This window comes from Annulohypoxylon maeteangense, assembly GCF_022496945.1.
Source record: "Annulohypoxylon maeteangense strain CBS 123835 unplaced genomic scaffold GGS22scaffold_6, whole genome shotgun sequence".
Lineage (NCBI taxonomy): Eukaryota > Fungi > Ascomycota > Sordariomycetes > Xylariales > Hypoxylaceae > Annulohypoxylon > Annulohypoxylon maeteangense.
In genome coordinates, this window is record NW_025953253.1 from 395393 (window position 1) to 414519 (window position 19127).

General features: G+C 47.8%; 6 protein-coding genes across 6 annotated transcripts; 4 read left to right on the forward strand and 2 right to left on the reverse strand.

The window, feature by feature from the left end:
* Nucleotides 1-200: 200 nt before the first annotated feature.
* GGS22DRAFT_159622 (uncharacterized protein) lies at nucleotides 201-2304 on the reverse strand. The gene is made up of 2 exons (XM_047960819.1): nucleotides 666-2304; nucleotides 201-613 (listed from the first exon to the last, which is right to left on the reverse strand). The coding sequence occupies exons 1-2, from the start codon at nucleotides 1810-1812 to the stop codon at nucleotides 426-428; spliced, it is 1335 nt and encodes a 444-aa protein (XP_047819854.1). The 5' UTR covers nucleotides 1813-2304; the 3' UTR covers nucleotides 201-425.
* Nucleotides 2305-2449: 145 nt separating this feature from the next.
* On the forward strand, nucleotides 2450-5663 carry GGS22DRAFT_122797 (phosphatidylinositol 3-kinase). Its single transcript, XM_047958269.1, has 3 exons — nucleotides 2450-2621; nucleotides 2688-2774; nucleotides 2854-5663. Exons 1-3 carry the CDS (start codon nucleotides 2563-2565, stop codon nucleotides 5465-5467), a joined length of 2760 nt encoding a protein of 919 aa, XP_047819855.1. The 5' UTR covers nucleotides 2450-2562; the 3' UTR covers nucleotides 5468-5663.
* Nucleotides 5664-7429: 1766 nt separating this feature from the next.
* Nucleotides 7430-8853, forward strand: GGS22DRAFT_122814 (uncharacterized protein). Its single transcript, XM_047958272.1, has 2 exons — nucleotides 7430-7689; nucleotides 7816-8853. Exon 2 carries the CDS (start codon nucleotides 7894-7896, stop codon nucleotides 8551-8553), a length of 660 nt encoding a protein of 219 aa, XP_047819856.1. The 5' UTR covers nucleotides 7430-7689; nucleotides 7816-7893; the 3' UTR covers nucleotides 8554-8853.
* Nucleotides 8854-9643: 790 nt separating this feature from the next.
* On the forward strand, nucleotides 9644-11410 carry GGS22DRAFT_122810 (NAD(P)-binding protein). Its single transcript, XM_047958271.1, has 2 exons — nucleotides 9644-9988; nucleotides 10082-11410. The coding sequence occupies exons 1-2, from the start codon at nucleotides 9780-9782 to the stop codon at nucleotides 11118-11120; spliced, it is 1248 nt and encodes a 415-aa protein (XP_047819857.1). The 5' UTR covers nucleotides 9644-9779; the 3' UTR covers nucleotides 11121-11410.
* GGS22DRAFT_122804 (ubiquitin-conjugating enzyme E2 35) lies at nucleotides 11410-12829 on the reverse strand. The gene is made up of 4 exons (XM_047958270.1): nucleotides 12301-12829; nucleotides 12155-12243; nucleotides 11952-12083; nucleotides 11410-11884 (listed from the first exon to the last, which is right to left on the reverse strand). Exons 1-4 carry the CDS (start codon nucleotides 12351-12353, stop codon nucleotides 11700-11702), a joined length of 459 nt encoding a protein of 152 aa, XP_047819858.1. The 5' UTR covers nucleotides 12354-12829; the 3' UTR covers nucleotides 11410-11699.
* Nucleotides 12830-13320: 491 nt separating this feature from the next.
* On the forward strand, nucleotides 13321-18432 carry GGS22DRAFT_159631 (uncharacterized protein). The gene is made up of 2 exons (XM_047960820.1): nucleotides 13321-13801; nucleotides 13861-18432. The coding sequence occupies exons 1-2, from the start codon at nucleotides 13641-13643 to the stop codon at nucleotides 18176-18178; spliced, it is 4479 nt and encodes a 1492-aa protein (XP_047819859.1). The 5' UTR covers nucleotides 13321-13640; the 3' UTR covers nucleotides 18179-18432.
* The last annotated feature ends 695 nt before the right edge of the window (nucleotides 18433-19127 follow it).

Genomic DNA, 19127 nt, shown 5'->3' on the forward strand with positions numbered 1-19127 from the left:
GGTGACGAGACAGTTCATGTGGAGGGGCAGAATCCCTATTACAGCTGTCTAGAGACAATATATAGGTATCTACAATCTTGCTGGCGTTGACTAATACATAGGTACTAAACGTCTACTAGAGTACGAGGGTCCGAACCGACTGAGTACCTTGGTACCTTAGAAAGGAGCAAAAATTAGCACTGTATTTTATTTTCATTGGTGACTTTTCTGGCAACCGGCGATCAGCCACTATACTTTTTGGCCATGCTTATTGAGGATTACAGCAAAAAGCCATCTATAGCTAATTGATAGTACAAGGCTGGTATTACAATTGAACTCCTCCACTGGTTCGGGGTATTTGACAGGTGGCTGCACGTACAATTAAGACGCCTCTAGGTCTCAATGGATAGTGTTTTCTGATTGAATAGCTGATAGTAACATCAGGGCTAATTGTACCAACCGCGAGATCCTGGCCCTTGGTGACTCTGTTCCTGGCGGTGTTCGATGATAGGATCGGTGATCTTGAACGCGTTGATGATATCGCGCCAAGTCTTCATGTCTATGGAGAACACGGCCTGTTGTTTTTGGGCACGATGCTTGGAGGCGGCAGTCTCCTCTTCACGATCGACGGGATCTTAAACGACGTTAGCATACTATAAGAGAAATAGGCATTGGAATTTACTTACGAAGAGTCGGTAGTTTGTTCTCATCAAAGTCGATCTTAATACGGCCGTCTCGGATTAGGAAACTGACGTAGAACATGTTCTCTACGGTTTGTCCGAAGGAATGTGGATTTACGACGAACTTCAAGAGATCGATACCACCCGTATCTCTTAGGCCATGGCGATCCATTAATTTCTGTGCTTCTTCATCGCTAGCTCCACGCACAACAGCACTCTCAACAGCATCCTGGGCCTCGTCTTGCACCTGCTTCAGTCTTTGAAGGATCTTAGAGCAGATGGTAGTAAGGTCGTTCTTTTCCGTTCTCTGGACTGCCTCGGCGTCTAGAACTTCGGGTCTCGTCTCCTGCAAGTTATTAGGCCTGAATGGTGCACTGCGTTTGGTGATCTTTCTTTTCTTCACTTCAGTAGAAAGAGGGCCAAGGAGGAAACCAGGTGTGGCCGGACGTCGAATATTAGGGAGGCAAGCAAATCGGCCAAGATGCTCCCAGTTGAACATGTCACCTTCGTCGCCGATCTCATCATCGTAATCCTCTCCATCATCTAAGGATCCTCGACCCGGTCTTCGTCTGTGCTGTTGTGTAGAGGTAAGCTCTGGCGCATCATCTTCCGCGATGCCAGATCCGAGTCGCATGTAGGTAATGCATTTTGAGACAAACTCCTCCACATCAATGCCTTGGGCAATGTTACCTGAAGTGAGGCGAACAGTCTTGCGGTAAGATGCATCAGCTGTGCTAACCAAGAGCTTTGAATCTATAGCAGCCTCGGTAGTTTGCTTAACATTAGATGACAGTTCATTGGCTTTACGTAATGTCTCGTGTAGGCCAACTGAATCTATCTTGAGATATTCATCGTTGTTCTCATGAAGATCACGGAGGAGATCCCGATATCCGCGTTGAAGATTTCGTCGCTCTTCCATGGATTGATCGGGATCAAAGTCTTGTTCTTCGATCGCAGCCTCAGACTCGGGCTCACGCGTTCTCCGCCTCGATTTGACATGTTCCGTGCCATTTGTCAAGGTTCTCTTTCTCTTAGATACACTGTCAGGTCCTTTGCCTTTGTCTCTGAAGACGAGCGAGTTGTGACGATCCTCAGGAACTGGTGTGGAGTCCGGAGACTCTTTAGGGGGGGTGGAGGAGGCTACTGATGACATGATGAAGAAATAGGGAAATGTCTCGGATCAGTAAGTAGTTGGGAGTAACGGGTACCCTTTCCGTATAAAATTGGTACAACTTCGGAAGCTAATATCTGATGTATTAATATCTAGGATATCCGGGATATCAAAGATATCAATACACTGTGCCTCTCCTGATTGTCGTTATGCGCTTCGTGTAATGAGACGCGTTTGACGCGTCTACTTAAACTTCGACGCGACTCCGAATTAAATTGATTTATAAATCGGTCCTTGATTTGTGGCTTGAAGTTGTGGCTAGTGAAGGCCATTACCTGGCGGCTTACCAGAGCGTAGATCCGTAAAGTAGACACCTAGGGCAGGTCCATATCGTGAACTCAGAAGGCTTGTATAGATTGAGGAAATCTCAGGCCAAAAAATTAGGGTTCGTTCGAAGTAAAGTATTAATTTGTTGTGATATCGAAACAAAAGGTACCTATAATTGCCCTGGCAGCCTGGGACCTGGTATAGTAGTTCAAAAATTGATGTATTCCCAAAGATCTGGAAATCCGGTGGGGGGCACTAAGAAATAAGCCAGTCTGACCTGCCTGACTTAACTGTAACCTTCTAAGGCTGTGGGGTGCACTTGCGATAAGATAAGCTTCAGCTAGCTTTATGACGAATGCAACATATAAATTGCTAAGATGCCCACTGTCAAAGTCAACTCTCAACATCAGCACGCTTTTTTACGTACATGATATGCCGAACTTTTAATGGAACAAATATTTCGCAATGGAACCCTTTTCGTTTGGTAGTTCCGAATCGCTAGACTATCCGGTCAGCATCCGCATGTGAGACAATACAATACAATAATGGCGTTGCGGCGATCGCCAGAATATAGCTAACTAATAGCATAGAATTAATCTAGAGGGAGAAGAGACACCTCACCTACATTCAACTTTACTAAAAAGGCCCGATCTCCGGCATATTGGCTCCAATGTGAGGTGCGTATCCCAACCTTAGAAGTGATGAAATGGCTCTCCTGTAACGACTGTTATGCTAACCTAAGTACCCAATCTTCAGCCCACATTCCGATCTATATGTTACCGTCCAAGTATGGGCCGGCTCGAAACCCTTAACTGTCCCGGTACAGACTTCGTATAAAGCATTTCGCAACGAGAGGAGATGGAATGAATGGCTTTCCATACCGATACCGTACAAATCTCTCCCCATCAACTCATACCTGGCTATCACGATATGGGATTTGTCGCCTACAGGTGGAAAGCAAGCCCAGGGCCACGCTATTCCTTTTGGCGGAACAACGCTTCCGCTTTTTGATCAGGATAATCATCTTCAGAAGGGCAGGCAGAAGTGTTTAGTCCACCGGCACAAACTAGCTGATGGAAATGATAATACGACTACCCCATCGAGCATCGCGACGAAAAAACCCAGCTCTAAGAAAGATGATAATACCCTTGTGGATAAGGAGGCCGAAGAGCTTGAACGGTTGGAGAAATTATTTAAGAAACATGAGATGAACGAAATACCCAGAGTTGAATGGCTTGATCAGCTCGTATACCGTGCAACCGAGAAGCGTGGCTTAAAAGCGGCTAAAAAGTCGACAAAGCCATTCCAGCAACGAACAATACCGAGTGCGGATGATGAGCAGAATGGGCAGCAGGATAAGTCTAATAACCCCGAGACTGAAGATCCGCCGAGACCTGGACCGTCAAAGTTCATGTTGAATATTGAACTACCTCGCTTTGACTTCCCTGTCGTGTTTGCGGATCACGAATATCCACCACCACCCATCTCATCTTTCCAGCATCTTTCAGCTTCTCAGTCCAATATCGTCCTAAAACCTCCCCCAGAGGTATCATATGGCCCTGGTATTAATGGACCGGGAAATGAAAGAGATGGTATGAACGGTCGCCTGGTAAGAATCTATGACCCTGAAGTGGGAGCTAGGGACAACCCAGCAGAAAGCAAACATAGACGCCTTGTCAGAAGTCAGCACCGCCACGGAATTTTAGATAAAGACTTGAGGCCTAACGCCAAGGTTCGAGATGAGCTGAATATGATCATGTCGTACTCCCCGACCCATGTTTTATCACCGGAAGAGAAGGATCTTGTGTGGAAATTTCGTTACCACCTGACCAAGGACAAACGTGCCCTTACTAAGTTTGTCAAGTCTGTCAACTGGCAAGACCAAAGCGAATCCAAACAAGCCATCCAGGTGCTGGGAAAATGGACTGATATTGACGTGGATGATGCTCTTGAGCTGCTTGGTCCTACCTTCGATAACAGGGCCGTGAGAGCGTACGCAGTGGAAAGACTAAGGAAAGCAGATGATCATGAGTTACTCCTCTACCTGCTGCAGTTAGTCCAGGCCCTGAAATTCGAACATATTTCGGCCGACTCAAGTCAAGCTACTGTGCAGGCATCTTCGCTCGCTAATTTCTTGATTTCGCGGGCTGTTCAGAACTTCACCCTCGGAAATTATTTCTATTGGTATCTTGGGGTTGAATACGACGATAAGAGTAATGACCAAGGCGAGGAAGTTCGTACCATGTACGCAAAAGTTCAGTACGACTTCATGAAAGAATTAGAGGATCGTCCAGGTGGGCGTGAGACAAGGGTTACTATCAGAAGACAAGCCGAGCTCGTCACTGTCTTGTCTAAGATCTCAGCTGAGATTCAGGCCTCGAATGAATCAGTGGCTCGCAAGGCTGAGAGGGTTAAGCATTTCTTAGCAGATGCCAAAAATGAGGTCTTATCTATTGACCCGCCCATCCCTATGCCTCTGGACCCGTCAATCATAGTTGTTGGTGTGATCCCTGAAGAGACAAGAGTCTTTAAGTCGTCTCTGTCGCCAATCATGGTAACATTCAAGACAATATCGGGCAGCAAGTATCCTATTCTTTTCAAGACCGGTGACGACTTACGACAGGATCAATTAGTCATCCAGATTATTACCCTTATGGATCAACTGCTTCAGAAAGAGAACCTGGACCTTAAGCTGACGCCCTACAAAATCCTTGCAACCAGCACGACTGCTGGTGCCTCTCAATTTATACCTTCCCAGACGTTTGCGGCGATATCTTACAAATACCGTAACAATCCTGCTCTTGCTTACCTCAAGCAGCACAATCCAGATGAGCGGGCATATTTAGGGGTACGAAAGGAAACACTTGACACGTTTGTCAAATCTTGCGCAGGATATTGCGTCATCACGTATATCTTAGGAGTTGGTGATCGTCATCTGGACAATCTTCTTTTAACTCCAGATGGCCACTTCTTCCACGCTGATTTCGGATTTATTCTTGGGCGAGACCCTAAGCCTTTCGCTCCAGCGGTGAAGCTTAGTAAGGAGATGGCTGATGCTATGGGTGGCTCAAATCCTCCGAGCGAGCATTATCTGCAATTCAAGCAATACTGCTTCCTCGCATTCGCGGCTCTGCGAAAGTCATCGAATCTCATCCTCAATTTGTTCAGCCTTATGGTACATGCTAATATTCCGGACATTAAGATTGAACCGGATAAAGCGGTTTTCAAGGTGAAGGAGCGGTTCCATCTGGAACTGAACGAAGAGGATGCGATCAGGCATTTAGATGGGATCATGGAGGACAGCCTCAACGGTATTATGCCCGTCGTTATTGATCGACTACATGATTGGGTTCAGGCGTTCAGGCCTTAACGGCTATCGAATGAGAGGTTACGAATGGTTTCTCGGTGTTTTTGCATTGATATTAGAACTTTAGAACTTACCGCTTACCTTGGAAGTGCCTAAATCGGTACATGATAGTTTTTATGAGGGGATCGACGGCGGCTTGGTGTTGAAGATATTACTACCCTCCACAATACATGATACCCAGTGCGAAGACGCATTCAAACAGGTTTCAATGTGTGCCTCTTATGTGAAACATACGAACGGAAGGCTGCAGCCATACCCGTATGAAAAAAGCCCGTTTGCCAAAGGTATCCCGCATTCATTTGCAAAGTATTCTCGATCGGTGGACACCTTGGCTGCATCTGTCGGCAGCCTAGGTATGTACCTAGGTAAGTAGCTAAGGTAGCTAAATGATAGGATGCTGCAAGGTAAATATCTGGAAGAGGACCAACACTACTGCATCGGAGATCGGTTGTCTCACGGAAGTTAGCAGATTCTGCCGCCTATCAGGTGTGCTTCTAGAAGCCATCGCTAGTCCCGTCACCGTCGTACCCTATTAGAGATCTGTGCCGTGGATGTGGAACCTTGGTGATACCTTTTCGAGCATGGGCTGCTGTTGTGCATTCACTAATTTTTTACAGGATGTGTTTTTTTTTCTTTTTTGTCACCCCAACGTCTTATCTAACTTTAGAATGTACCTTAGACATGTGGCTTCGTCAGGCTAGATACACGTTGCATATTGCGTCAACAAGGCGGATGGGGTTCGATATGGTGGGAACAACCTTGAAGATGGGCAGATGGATAGATGATGTTTACTTGCGGTATTCTTCATATGTATGCCTGGCACCTAGTCTATTGATCTGGAAATCTGACAATCTTCCGATTCTCTATTCCTCTTTGGACTTTTTGGAGTAGGAATTGATCTCGGATATAACCATACAAAGTATCAATGTTCGCATTAGTTCACCTCCCTAGATATGTTGCCGTAAAGTATGAGGTGGGGGATTATCGCAACAGTCCTTGTGACACTGACTATTAGGGACATTAGGACACTTGGGTATGCATACATTAGATAAACTCGTATTATTGCCAGGTGATTATAACCCACCAAGTAGGTAAGGGTTTATCAATTATGTACCAATGAGAGGATGCTTTCTATACCAGATTTATTAATGGCATGAATGCTATGATACTCTTGCCTTACTCTTTCCTTACTCTTGCTTGACCGGTGTAACATGTGCAACATTCGAATATGCGGTACATGACTAGGACGAGTAATCAGGCACAGGCAAGTCGTACCTACCTCGTACCAATATATGGTACCTTGGTACCAAGAGAACTACAAGACACACAAAACACTAAGCCGTGTAAGTTTCCTGATCGGATCAACATGACTTTTCCACATCGGGAAATCCCCACCTGTTTAGTCGGTAAATCTTTCTCAGAGTTCTCAGTTTAGACTGATTTAGTTCTCAGTTCTTGCATCTTAGCTGCTTAGCACCTCTGCTGGAATTTCAGGGACCATTTCAACCAATTCAACCCCTAGAATCCTACAACTGGTTTTGTGGGTACAAGGAACGATATCTCACGTTTTCGAGTTACATCTCGAGTCGTCGTGTTTATTCCCGTACATCTTATTATTACTACTAAGTCTGCAAGTTCAAACTGATCTCTTCTCTTGTGTTGTATTTGACCTGCGCAAGGTATCTCGCACATCCCGAATCCAAGGTTCTCGCGCACGGCCTTGAAGAAAGCAGCAGCACATCATTTCATTTAACAAGATACCCAGCATACATAGTACCTAGGTACTTGCCGTACCTACCAAACTCCCAAACTACCAATCCCAGCCACCATTTCGTTCGCGAACACCCTTGATCCTAGTAACTTGGGGTCTGGCCTAGCCTCTTATTCCTCTTCCAGTTCCCCTTCTACATCCTCTCTCTCCACTCAAGAAAACAGAAGCCCACCGCGCCGCTGGATCTGTTTCTCCTTGCTCTTGTCATTTGGGCATCTTGCTGTTTTGCCAATTGCTCCAATTGCTCCAGATCTTCCTGGCTATTTTCTTAGTCTCGTCAATCGCGCTGCGCCGGGATGCTTCGAGTATCCCCTCGCTCAAAACGTGACGTACGCAAGTAAAACTTGTGCTTGCTCTCCTTTGCCCACTGCCCATTGAGGATTTGCGATTCGTCTCCGAGCCGATCGGAAGTTTAGGGAACCACTTTCGTTCTAGAGCCCCGAGCGTACAACAGGTTCGTACTATTGACTTTTTTTTTTCTCTCATTACCAGATTTTATTGCGCTAGGTCTTTTCTTGATTGATTCACTTTCCTGGCGATTCCTAGTCATTTTGTTCTAACCTGGCTCTACACAATACAGTTTCACTTGCAGCCGACAGCGAATCGCGTCGATTACCTTCCTTGATTTATCAGCATATCCCGTTCGAAGTCCCTAGCCATGCCCGCTAAGGCAAGCAATGGTGCTGCCGCCGTCGCACCGGCAACGTCTTCCGCCAAGCGTTTCGAACTTCCCGCTCTGGAATTTACATTCGGGTCCTTAACCGACGGTACTGACATTCCACCGCCGTTACCATCCCCCAAGGAGGAGGCCCCGTCACCGCCGAAGACACCGACACCTCACCCGATCGAAGTCGAGAAGAAGCAGGAAGTAAATGGAACCACTAATGGTCATGGTACAGCCCCTAATAAGCCCGAACTCACCGCAATCCCGGCCAGCATCGGCATGAAGCGTCTTGCAGAAGATGTTCCGGCATCACCTACGCTGTCAAGCCGCAGGAGCCTTAGACGTCTACTTAGCAAAACATTACTGAACCATGCTTACGATGAACAAGGATCACTGCTTAGCCCGGGTACCTCCAGACCTCCAAGCCGGACGGCGAGCTCTATCGCGGATGAGAGAAAGTCAAAGCGCTCCAGTGGCTGGTTTAAACGGTTACGGACGAACGATCACACCAACAATAGCAAGAGAGCGAGCCAAATTTTCGAGGAACCGAAGAAACCGCTTGGCCCGCCTCCGCCGATGATTCCTGAGCTTAGCGCACTTGAAGCCAAGGTCGACACTCATCTAGGGGACGACCTATTCAAGGGAATTAAATAAAGAATTGAACTTAAAAGATATCCCATTTTCTACCATGATTTGGTTACAACTACCTTCGACGTTTCGCGGACTTTGGATACCAATTTTCAACCACTTGCCATAATCATCCGACGGCAAAGTAATATTTCATCATTGATACGACGATTATTTCGATGCGAGAGGAGGAGGCGTTGCTTTTAAGAAAAGCCTTCTGGGGATGGATTATTAGATACCCAGCTCCTGCGCGAGCTCATTCTACGACAATACCTTGTCAATTCTTGTTTCAGCATTTTATTTTTATTTTTATCTTACATTCAACTTTCTTGTTTGTCCCCCCCTTTTCCCCTTTTTTCTTGAATCTCCACACGTCATATAAGTGTGTTACAAGAAGCGTATCTGGAAAAGGATTCATGTACTTCTGTGTGTTTGCTCCCTTACTCCCTACCCCTCCACTTATTTCTCCGGGTGTATTTTTCTGCCCTATTATTTTCGTGGAGATCAGGGAAGATCCTAGCGATTCAAACCTGGCTCGATCTGGAAGGCCGATTGCTCTGGGAACACAGCGCGGAGGACTCGTTGGACTCGAAAAATTGCAGAGAGAGAATTGGCAGAAAGAAGGCAATGCAAAGAAGTCAGAAGTCACGGGGGCGATTTCGACTAACGGTTAACATTTACGGCTATGTGCTTATGGATCACGATAGCGGGAGAGATTCATTACCTGCCTTCCGGTTGGAGAGGATTACCATCATATCATCATATTGCTGTGAAATAGTGCATCTCTGGGCGCGAAAGGCATCATCAAATTTTCCTATTCTCAGGTACTCCTTAATGCTCCATATCCCAACATCGAAAAGGGAAGTGACCGGGGAATCAAATCAAAACTGTTTCTGCTTTCGAAGCCACGATGTGTTGCGTCTTACCGTGTATCACTACTACATACAAGTGAACCTTCCATATATCCATCCATGCATATAAATGATTCGAGCTGTACGCTTTTTATTAGCTTGACAGGCTAAAATCAAATTTTGAAAAAGGGGGAATGCACTTACGTAAGCTTACAGCTTCTATGTACCTAGCTTTAGCCAATCAGGGTTGACTTCGGTAATTCTTTGACAGGGATCTAACGTCATTGCCGAATGTCCAAGCTTCCAGAGCTCCGAACTTATATGCTATCAGATCTTTAAATCGAGAAACTTACCTCATGTAACCAACTACGTACTTGCAATTCAACAACGCAAACCATATATATGAGTATGGCTACGCTTAGACCGCTGAGAGCACAGGGTACGGCTTATTCTATCGCTAGAGGCTCAATTCGACCTACCCGATGTACAACTAGCCTGAAAACATGGCCGGCATCGCGAACGCAAATTCGCAGCATGTCTGGACCGTATGGCTATACCCAAGCGAAATCCCTAGTGTTCAGTGAATATGGCGAACCAAAAGATGTTCTAAAGTGAGAATTTTACCTTACCCTCATTCCCGTTTTTCCCTTCTACCCCACCACTATATCGCCATAAAAATCCCAAGCTAATAGAATTGAATCTAGACTACACACACACTCCATATCCCCCTCCCTCCCCCCCTCCTCCCTCCTCCTCCGCACCCTCGCCGCCCCCATCAACCCCGCCGACGTAAACACAATCCAAGGCACCTACGGCGCCAAACCCGCCTTCGACACGCTCCTCGGAACCCCCCAACCCTCCGTCGTCCCCGGCAACGAAGGCGCTTTCGAAATCGTCTCCTCCTCCGCCCCTTCCTCCTCGGGTTTCTCCCCAGGCGACTGGGTCATCCCCAAGAAAACCCAATTCGGCACCTGGCGCACCCACGCCCTCGTCCCCGCGGACTCCGTCATCAAAATCGATAAATCGGGACTATCCGCCGACCAAGTCGCCACCGTGTCCGTGAACCCGTGTTCCGCGTACCGCATGCTGCGCGACTACGCGTCCCCCGAGCCGCTCCGCGAGGGGGACTGGTTCATCCAGAACGGAGCGAACAGCGGCGTCGGACGCGCGGCGATCCAGCTCGGGAAGCTATGGGGATATCGCAGCATCAACGTCGTGCGTGCGCGCCCTACCCCCGAGGAAGACGAGGCGTTGAAGGCGGAGTTGCTGGGGTTGGGGGCTACGCAGGTCGTTACGGAGCAGGAATTCACGTCGCGGGAGTTTCGGGACAAGTTGGCGGAGTGGACGAGGGGGAGTCGGGAGGGGGTAAGGTTAGGGTTGAATTGCGTGGGGGGCAAGAGCGCGCAGACCGTGGCGTATAGTCTTGGGCGCGGCGGGACTATGGTGACGTATGGCGGGATGTCGCGGGCGCCGGTGGCGCTGCCGACTGGGTTGTTGATATTTAAGGACGTGCGGTTTGTTGGGTTTTGGCTGAGTCGGTGGGCGGATCGGGATGCGGTGGCGAAGGAGCGCACTGTGGCTGAGATATTGGGGTTGGTGAGGGAGGGGAAGTTCAAGGATGTGCCGATCGTGCAGGTGCCGTGGACGTGGGAGACGGGGGTGCAGGAGTTGAAGGATGCGGTGCAAGGCACGTTTGAGGGGTTTAGGAAGGGCAAGGCGATTTTCGCGTTTAAGGATACGTAGGAAGTATTTGGGAAGATGGCGAGGTCGTGGGAATGGGATGGGCTTGGGTGGATCGTCCGGTAAACGGATTGCCTGATTGTAGCATTATGATCTATGTAGACGATGATGGAAACGCAGAACGGCTGCTATGGTATTGTTATATAGACGCAGCACTAGGTTTTTACTAGGCATGGAGAGTGTCGGTATGAGCATGAACGTTTACACGCAAACATGTTCACTCAGAACAAGCAGGCTAGAATAGCCTATTTAAATACCACAATTCAATGGGATTGGGTTCCCGAGACCTACTCCGCATACTATCTGTGATCCTGCTATCGTATTCTTCTACCGTCATCTGTCGTCAATCAAGGCACGTAACGCCAGCGCAGTCCAATACTAGTGAAAATCAAGAGGGATGAGACCTCGGCTTTCAGCACAAGGAGTTCCTCCCATCTCAACTCGTAGGGCCGCTCACGCGAGATCAGACCTCAACATTTCGGCCCACACGTCCTCGAACTTCTGTCCTTGGGAATTTCGTCGCAGAACATGCCGATAGACCGTCCTCTTTACCGCAGCACGAGCGCGAGCCAACCTACTCTTCTATTTCGGCGGGGGTGTAGCGAAGTTCTTGGTCCACTCCTTGGCGGTCGCGATGGCCTTATTCTCGTCCTCCTTCCAGCTCTTAGCGACGTCCGCGGCTAGGGGGTCTTCCGGGTTCGGGGCACCGAGGAGTGCTTGGATGGATAGTAGGATGGTTCGAATCTGCAAGGCTGGTGACCAGTTGTCTAAGAGTGAGAGTGTCAATAACTATCGGAAACGATACATAGAGCATAATATCAAATGATGACTTACTCTTAAGAACATCTAGGCAAATTCGTCCTAACTTGTCAACGTTGGGGTGATAAATCTTGGTCAGGAAGCGGATCTTGGGTGGGACCATCGGGTAGTCATCTGTTAGGAATAGCTCGAGCTTGAAAACACCTCCTATAGCACAAAAGTATCGGGTCAATACGACTATCACAACAGTATCTCAGCGGGATGATATGGTTGCACACCCTCGTACGGCGATCCTGAGGGGCCATGGATCTCGACATCGAAATATCTCAAGTTATCCTCATGGGGGACTGCGCTGATACCGGGGACCCTGTGAAGATTGAATCAGATCTTTAATTTCTTACAGATGGGTTTATCTATGTCTTACGGTTCAGTCATGAGACGTTCTGTCTCTTTCACAATGCGTTTTGGCAACGCCATCTTGGTGGTTGGTTTAAAAGTTGATGGGGAAGCAAAGGAAGGGAGAAAAGGAATCACAAGAAAAATTGAAATCTATTCAGAACAAGATGATCTAGCTAAGCAATGTGGCTCAGTGGGGAGCAAGATCAAACTCGGGGCTATTGCCAATGAGGCTGATAATGCGACGAGCTGAAGGCAGGCGCTGGTGTTTCACAATATTCGGGCAATCGTCTTGCCTTTGTCCGCCTTTGCAACAGTGGGGAAGCAAAGCAACTTGAAGATGTTGCTACCGATGGAAGCGAATGCTATAGAAGACGAAACGACAGACAACAACTTTCAAGCCTGAAAGTATTTGAATAGTTCTAAAACAGGATTACGTTAACGGAGGATGAAGTATTTGGCATTGGGGGCAAACTAAATTCAGTTGATTAGCTCACTGAGAAGTTGCGACCTAGACTTCCCAGGTTGTACCCAGTACCGAGAGTGTGAGACAAAGACGAATCAGGTGGGATGTCTTTGCGATAAGAATTCACCGGGTCCCTCTTCTGGCTTGCTGCCCCTCATCCGGCGGGGATAAAATATTCCCACACCGAGCTGTAGGATCCTTGGAAATGCAAGCACGTTACCTCGTGGTTACCTCGTAGCGTCACATGCATAGAATTCTCATATACCGAATGTTTAATTGTGAGCTCACAATTAATAGCCTGTCTATTAACATAGGTATGTCTCAGGTAATAAATAGCTTTTATCGACATGACAGTTGTGAAGGAAGTTGGAAAATGTATGTTTTGTTAGATCGACAAATTGTACTCTTACCCTAAAGTTATGTGAAAAAATACTTTAAAGGTACTTGGAGAATCTGACCTATCATAACACTCGCTGTTATGTAATCAAGATCCGACGCTAAATCTGAGAACTGCACCTCAATAGCGAATCGCGACTTCCAGCACATTGGCACCATCCGGGTTGTCTCCTATAGGACGACTTACGTCAAGTACCAAGTCTTTTCATGCCTTCTTACATAAATTTTATATAGCCCTGCTTTTCTTCGGCTACCCGATCCTCGACGATGCGTTCTCGAATTTATGTTCATTAATCTATTTCAGTGTTCGTCTTATCTCATCGTTTGTTTGAGGACGCGACCGTAACTTAATAGGCTCAATGGGAAGTTAGATTGAGCTCATCGAGTTGTATCTAAGAGAATGCGTGGATGACCGAAGGATGAGTTGTGGCATCATGCGAAATGCGAAATCCATCGAGGATCCGACGTTCTAAGAGAGCTCCTACGCTCTCACAAATTAATCGGCCATGCCTTCAACTTTCGATCACCTAGATCCTTCTAAGAAGGGGAAGCCCATCAAATCTGCCTACGATAGTGACACTTTTGATGCCAATGTCACTATCCATGTTGATGGACTTGTTGGGTCGGCTACTATATCGCCATGCGGTCGCGATGTTGCTCTTGCGTCGTAAGTTACAAGCTTCGTACCCAGTACTCTCAATATAGTAAATGCTCACAATATCATAGCCCTGAAGGTCTAGCCATTATCGATCTTGATTCCCCTTATAGTCCTCCGCGTCGACTAAGTAGTCATGGATTACCATGGCTTGTCGTTGATGTGCAGTGGTCACCTTTTGCAGCTCGAGATTATTGGGTTGCCTCAACAGCAAACCACCGCTGCCTAGTTTGGAATTTAAATTTACGGGAAGACTCTGCCAATGGCGCTATTGAGCACTCTCTTCAGGGCCATAGCAGGGCTATCACGGATGTTAACTTTTCCGCCCATCACCCCGACATTCTTGCCACTTGTGCGGTTGATGGTTTTGTGCATTGTTGGGACTTACGGAGACCCAAGCAACCCGTCTTGACTTTCAGCGACTGGTTTGCTGGGGCCACTCAGGTCAAATATAACCGACAGGATCCCCATGTGCTCGCTTCATCCCACGACAGATGGCTACATATCTGGGATGAAAGAAAGCCGTCTGCCCCTCTTAAGTCCATTAGCGCGCATACTTCTAAGATCTACGGCCTCGATTGGAATCGTTCTAAATCGACAAAAATCGTTACGTGCTCTTTGGATAAGAGTATTAAATTTTGGGACTATAATGAGTCTGATCCGGAGCGGATTATTCGAACAGATTTTCCCGTTTGGCGTGCTCGCCATGCCCCGTTCGGTTGGGGTATGTTAGCTATGCCTCAAAATGACCCCGGGAATCTCTACTTGTACGATATCCGCCGAGCCGAAGGAGAGCCATTAGACAGCGCAGTTAATCCACATAATATATTTCCTGGCCATGGAACCCATAAGGTAAAGGAATTTTTATGGAGATATCGTGGGTCGATCTCCGATGAAGGGGTGGATAATCGCGAATTCCAGCTTGTATCGTGGGGTGAAGACAATGAGTTACGTCTTCACAGAGTTGACCAGCCGACTCTAGAGTCCATTGGTCATGTGAAAGGCGGACCAGCTCCAAACATTAACATCACGAGAAAAGGAGCCTCGTACAAGACTTACCGGGCCATTGATGACCATGCGAGTAGAGAAAAGAGGACGCCCACTATGAGCGACCCCCGTCCTGGCAGCGGAGGAAGCCATCTTCCCCGCAGTGCTCTCACTATGGGAATGCAGACCATGTCATCACATTATCCACGCTCCAGTGGCGGGATTCCAAGTTGGAAAGGTCCATCCATGAAAGCAAAATCCGCTACAGGAAGAATAGTCGATAGAAACCTAGATCAACTTGGTTGGATGAAAGGCATCACGATGAGCAAGAAATCAGGTATCATTGGACCACCTCAAAGAAAAGAGTCCAGGGACTCTACCATGTTTGGTCATAACTTTCATGACGAGCATTGGGGGGAACCTGAAACACTGCAAGAAGAAATCGTCCGCGTTAGTCAGCAGATGCCAAATGTCAAATTCGACGATGTGGATATGGAAGCTCTAACCGCAAAGGCATCTCTCAAAGGCCCGTGGGGTCCAGAGGGCGATACCATCTATATCAAGGTCACGGCAGACATCCCCAGGAATTATCCAAAGTCAAGATCACCGAGATTTATCGTTGAGAAGACGGCATTGATGTCCGACCAGACACATAGGAAAATTGATCAAGAAGTCCACCAACTAGTAAGCCAGTTCTCGAAAAAGCGGCAAAACTGCCTTGAAGTTGCTTTTAGTTACCTTCTTGGAGAAGTCGACCTCTCCAATAGCGATTCGCTCTTCAAGAATGTCAAAGATCTGGACGACGATTTAGGTGGACTTGCCGATGAAAGTTCAAGCGAGGATGAAGACAATGACATTCCCGCGGGCGGTTCTGCAACTATGTCCCAAGAATTGACCGCGAGTACCGAGCTCGATGCTACACTTGCACCAACTAATCGACCTACCATACCACCAATGCCACGATTGTGCGGGTGCCGATTTTCGAATGACGGAAGATTAGTCTGTTTCTTCCCAACCAAGGAAGAGAAGGCTAGGGTCTCTTTTTTCGCCCCTAGTGATACCTATCGAGAACGTCCAAAAGGGGAACCCAGCTTTGCAGGGTTTGGTAGACTTCAACAGGAGTCATCGGCTCCGAGAAATAGATATACCAATGATGATGTTTCTACAACCGAAGACCAATCAGAGTCAGACGACGGAGATGAATCCTCAAGCTCGAGTGACTCAGAAACTACGTATATGCACAAGATCAACATGTGGTATCTACCTGGACGACGCTTCAGGAAGACATTTAGTGGAAGTTATTCTATGCATTCAAGCGGTGGAGGAACCGGCATTGGTACGGGTACTGGCACTGGCACTAGTAGGCGCCGCCCAGGTAAACCCAAAAACATCATATCCATTTATAACGTGGCCAACGAATTACCTTCCAAACAAGAGTTCGCTCGCGAATATTGCATCTTTGGGGATGGCCCAGATGTATGTGAGCAAAATGCTGCTATAGCGGGGAAATACGGCCGACCTGATCTGGTAGATGTTTGGAACTATGCGGCGTTATTGCTTCGCAAGGATATTCCCCTTGAGCTCTTAGGGGACGGCCGTGGAAAAGATTCAGTACTCGTCATTGCCAGAGACGCAATTTCCCGCCTTAATGATAATAAGCCACCATCTAATACTTCGGACACTGCGCTTACGGGCCGGGTTAAGTGGGGATACCATCCCCTCGCAAAGGATCTGATTGACGACCTTTTCTACTATTTCGAGAAGATAGCCGATGTGCAAATGCTTGCTATGCTTTCATGCATCTTTAGCGAGTCGACGACCGAAGATAGTGTTGCCTACGCAGAATCGCATCTCACTCAACCAGAGACACCGCTTCCTATGAAGGCACCAGCATTCTCCTTAGATTATTTCCCTACGGATCACTCCCTCTGGCATCCCGGGTTTACCCACAAGAGCCAAGCAAATTCAGCAATATCTACTCCTAAGACTTTACATACACCTATTAATATCCCCGGTTCGTACGGATCTGTTGAAGAGGGGCCATGGGGCGGTGATCCGAAATCCAACTCTTATTCCTGCGGAGAGACACCCCCGCCAACAACACCACGGGAACCTGATGGCGATCCGACTCAGAGCTTGGCCACATCGCCTGATAACAGGTTGTTAAGTCGCGCTAATACTGCCTTAACAGCAGGTTTGGCCAGCTTCCCAAGAGCTTTCCAGAGTGTTGCATCGACATCTCCTCCAAGCCGAAAACGCCCCAGCCCTGGAGAAACATTCCTCTCTAACCTTGCCCCAACTAACATCACATGGGGCAGCTCAACTATCATTGGTCCTACGTCTGAGCCGTCAGGCACCGCTCGTAACTCGTACTCTGACGATGAGTCGCGAAATGATGATAATCTACCACTAATGTGTTATGGTATATCTACAGAAATGGAGGATCAATCTATATTCGACGACGACGGCTGGCTTGGTGTTCCCTTTCTCGAGCCTTCTCGCTACGCTATACATGCAAGCTACCGCCACGCGTATGCAGAGATGCTACAAATGTGGGGCCAGCCCTTGTCTCGCCTTGAGATATTGAAATTCAATGTCCTTAAAGAAGATCCTTCCGCGCCTGAAGCAACTAATTTTACAGCTTCAGTGACTACTAGCTTCCATGACTCGTATCACAGCGCGGAGAATTTGAGTCATAGTTCACGTTCGCACGGAGCCACTTCGCCTATTGTGTTAGGCAAGAAGGAACTGTTGCAATCGCTGATCTCGTCTGACCGCGGGATCGATGTGACGGGTATTTGTCGGGTACACGAAACTCATCTCGATCCTGTAAGGCAAACGCATGCTAGCGCGACATTCGGAGGCGCTGTAGGCACTTGCGAACGCTGCAAGCGCACGCAAATGCAGCTGTTCTGCGTGTTCTGCAACGAGCCGATCGATGCACTCTACCCCCCTTGCTTGTCATGCGGCTGCGCTTGTCACGATGCCTGCATGGCGGAATGGCACGAGGCAGGGGAAATGGAGTGCCCGGCTGGTGATGAATGCGACTGCATCGAAGAGGCGAATAATGGTCAAGTAGAAACGTGGGCCGCGATGATCGGAGCCCTCCGCCAAGGCAAAATTCGCAAGCCTTCAGAAGGCGACATGGAAAACGGGCGGATAACCGACAAACGCGGCTCGATTGGGCACCTTGACTGGGAGAACATAGCTAGCGGCGCTTATATACCCCTCGTGGATGGGCAGGGGAAGCCGCTACTAGACCAGTCGCAGCCGTTCCAAAATCCAATGTCGGCTGCTAGGATCAGCCTTGGGAATAAACTTAGGAAATCGGCGGGCAACTGGGGGAGCACGACGTCATTGAGGAAGAAATCTGGGGGTTCGGGACCGAATAGTAGGAGGTAAGGTGGCTTTGGCTTGGGGACCGGGGGTTTGTATGGATAAGGTGTATACATATAAGAGCATAATGATGGAAGGGAGGCTGTCTGTTAGTGCAATGTATTTGTTTATCATAGGAAGCGGGAGTTAAGGGATTGGGAAGGCTTAAATGTCTAAAATATGAGTTCGTTGGAAATCATCACTTTTTTAGGAGGTTTACAGCAAAACAAGTCAACACCCCTTTTTTCATGTCGGGAAAATCTGAATTAGTCAATAAGGCAACTTGCAACTTTTGATATGCTTAATTCTCGACAAGCTCGTAGGGTCTTTTGGGGGATTTTAGGTATGATTTTTGCCCATCCATGTCCTGATATTTTCTTCCCCTTTTTAACATAAGACTTAACTCGACTCCAGCCCAGAATTTTGCCCCTCCCCTTTTTTCTGTTCATCTCGTTTTCAACGCCTTATTTTCGAAGCCCACTTCATAGCCTCCCAAAACTGCCAAGAGTAACTGAAATATACCCTCCATAACCCATTATCCTCACAGCTTGTCATTAGCTTCCAGGGCGTTTTCGATTTCAGATGTCTAGCACGAGCACATCTGTATACACCGGCTCGTCGGATCCGCGTGGCAGTTGACCTGGCCATCGCTGCATGTGCATAGGTCCTGGCACGGGTAGTCAAGGCCGCCGGAACACGTCATGCGGCGGAAGAGGAGTCCGGGTTCGGCGCTGGGGAGCGCGGAGACGGATGCAGTGGCTGCGAGGAGGAGGGGGAGGAGTGTGAACTGCGTGTATATGTGAGATTTTTTATTGGTTCATTTGGGGGATAGGAGGGATGAGTGCCCGGTAAGTGTTACCTTCATTTTTTCGAGATGCTTGATGGTCGTGTTGTTACTAATCGTTTCTTACGATCCGCGTGTCTTTGTCGTATACGAGGTGTATTCGGTGGGTGTCTGGGATGAAACGCAATAGAG

Coding starts and splice junctions, on each gene's coding strand:
- GGS22DRAFT_159622 (XM_047960819.1), bottom strand. CDS start 1,812: ATGTCATCAGTAGCCTCCTCCACCCCCCCTAAAGAGTCTCCGGACTCC. Junction 614..665: donor GAACAAACTACCGACTCTTC/GTAAGTAAATTC, acceptor ACGTCGTTTAAG/ATCCCGTCGATCGTGAAGAG.
- GGS22DRAFT_122797 (XM_047958269.1), top strand. CDS start 2,563: ATGGAACCCTTTTCGTTTGGTAGTTCCGAATCGCTAGACTATCCGGTC. Junction 2,622..2,687: donor TATCCGGTCAGCATCCGCAT/GTGAGACAATAC, acceptor CTAATAGCATAG/AATTAATCTAGAGGGAGAAG. Junction 2,775..2,853: donor CATATTGGCTCCAATGTGAG/GTGCGTATCCCA, acceptor CCCAATCTTCAG/CCCACATTCCGATCTATATG.
- GGS22DRAFT_122814 (XM_047958272.1), top strand. CDS start 7,894: ATGCCCGCTAAGGCAAGCAATGGTGCTGCCGCCGTCGCACCGGCAACG.
- GGS22DRAFT_122810 (XM_047958271.1), top strand. CDS start 9,780: ATGAGTATGGCTACGCTTAGACCGCTGAGAGCACAGGGTACGGCTTAT. Junction 9,989..10,081: donor GAACCAAAAGATGTTCTAAA/GTGAGAATTTTA, acceptor AATTGAATCTAG/ACTACACACACACTCCATAT.
- GGS22DRAFT_122804 (XM_047958270.1), bottom strand. CDS start 12,353: ATGGCGTTGCCAAAACGCATTGTGAAAGAGACAGAACGTCTCATGACT. Junction 12,244..12,300: donor GAACGTCTCATGACTGAACC/GTAAGACATAGA, acceptor CAATCTTCACAG/GGTCCCCGGTATCAGCGCAG. Junction 11,885..11,951: donor TTGCCTAGATGTTCTTAAGA/GTAAGTCATCAT, acceptor TCTCACTCTTAG/ACAACTGGTCACCAGCCTTG.
- GGS22DRAFT_159631 (XM_047960820.1), top strand. CDS start 13,641: ATGCCTTCAACTTTCGATCACCTAGATCCTTCTAAGAAGGGGAAGCCC. Junction 13,802..13,860: donor CGCGATGTTGCTCTTGCGTC/GTAAGTTACAAG, acceptor ACAATATCATAG/CCCTGAAGGTCTAGCCATTA.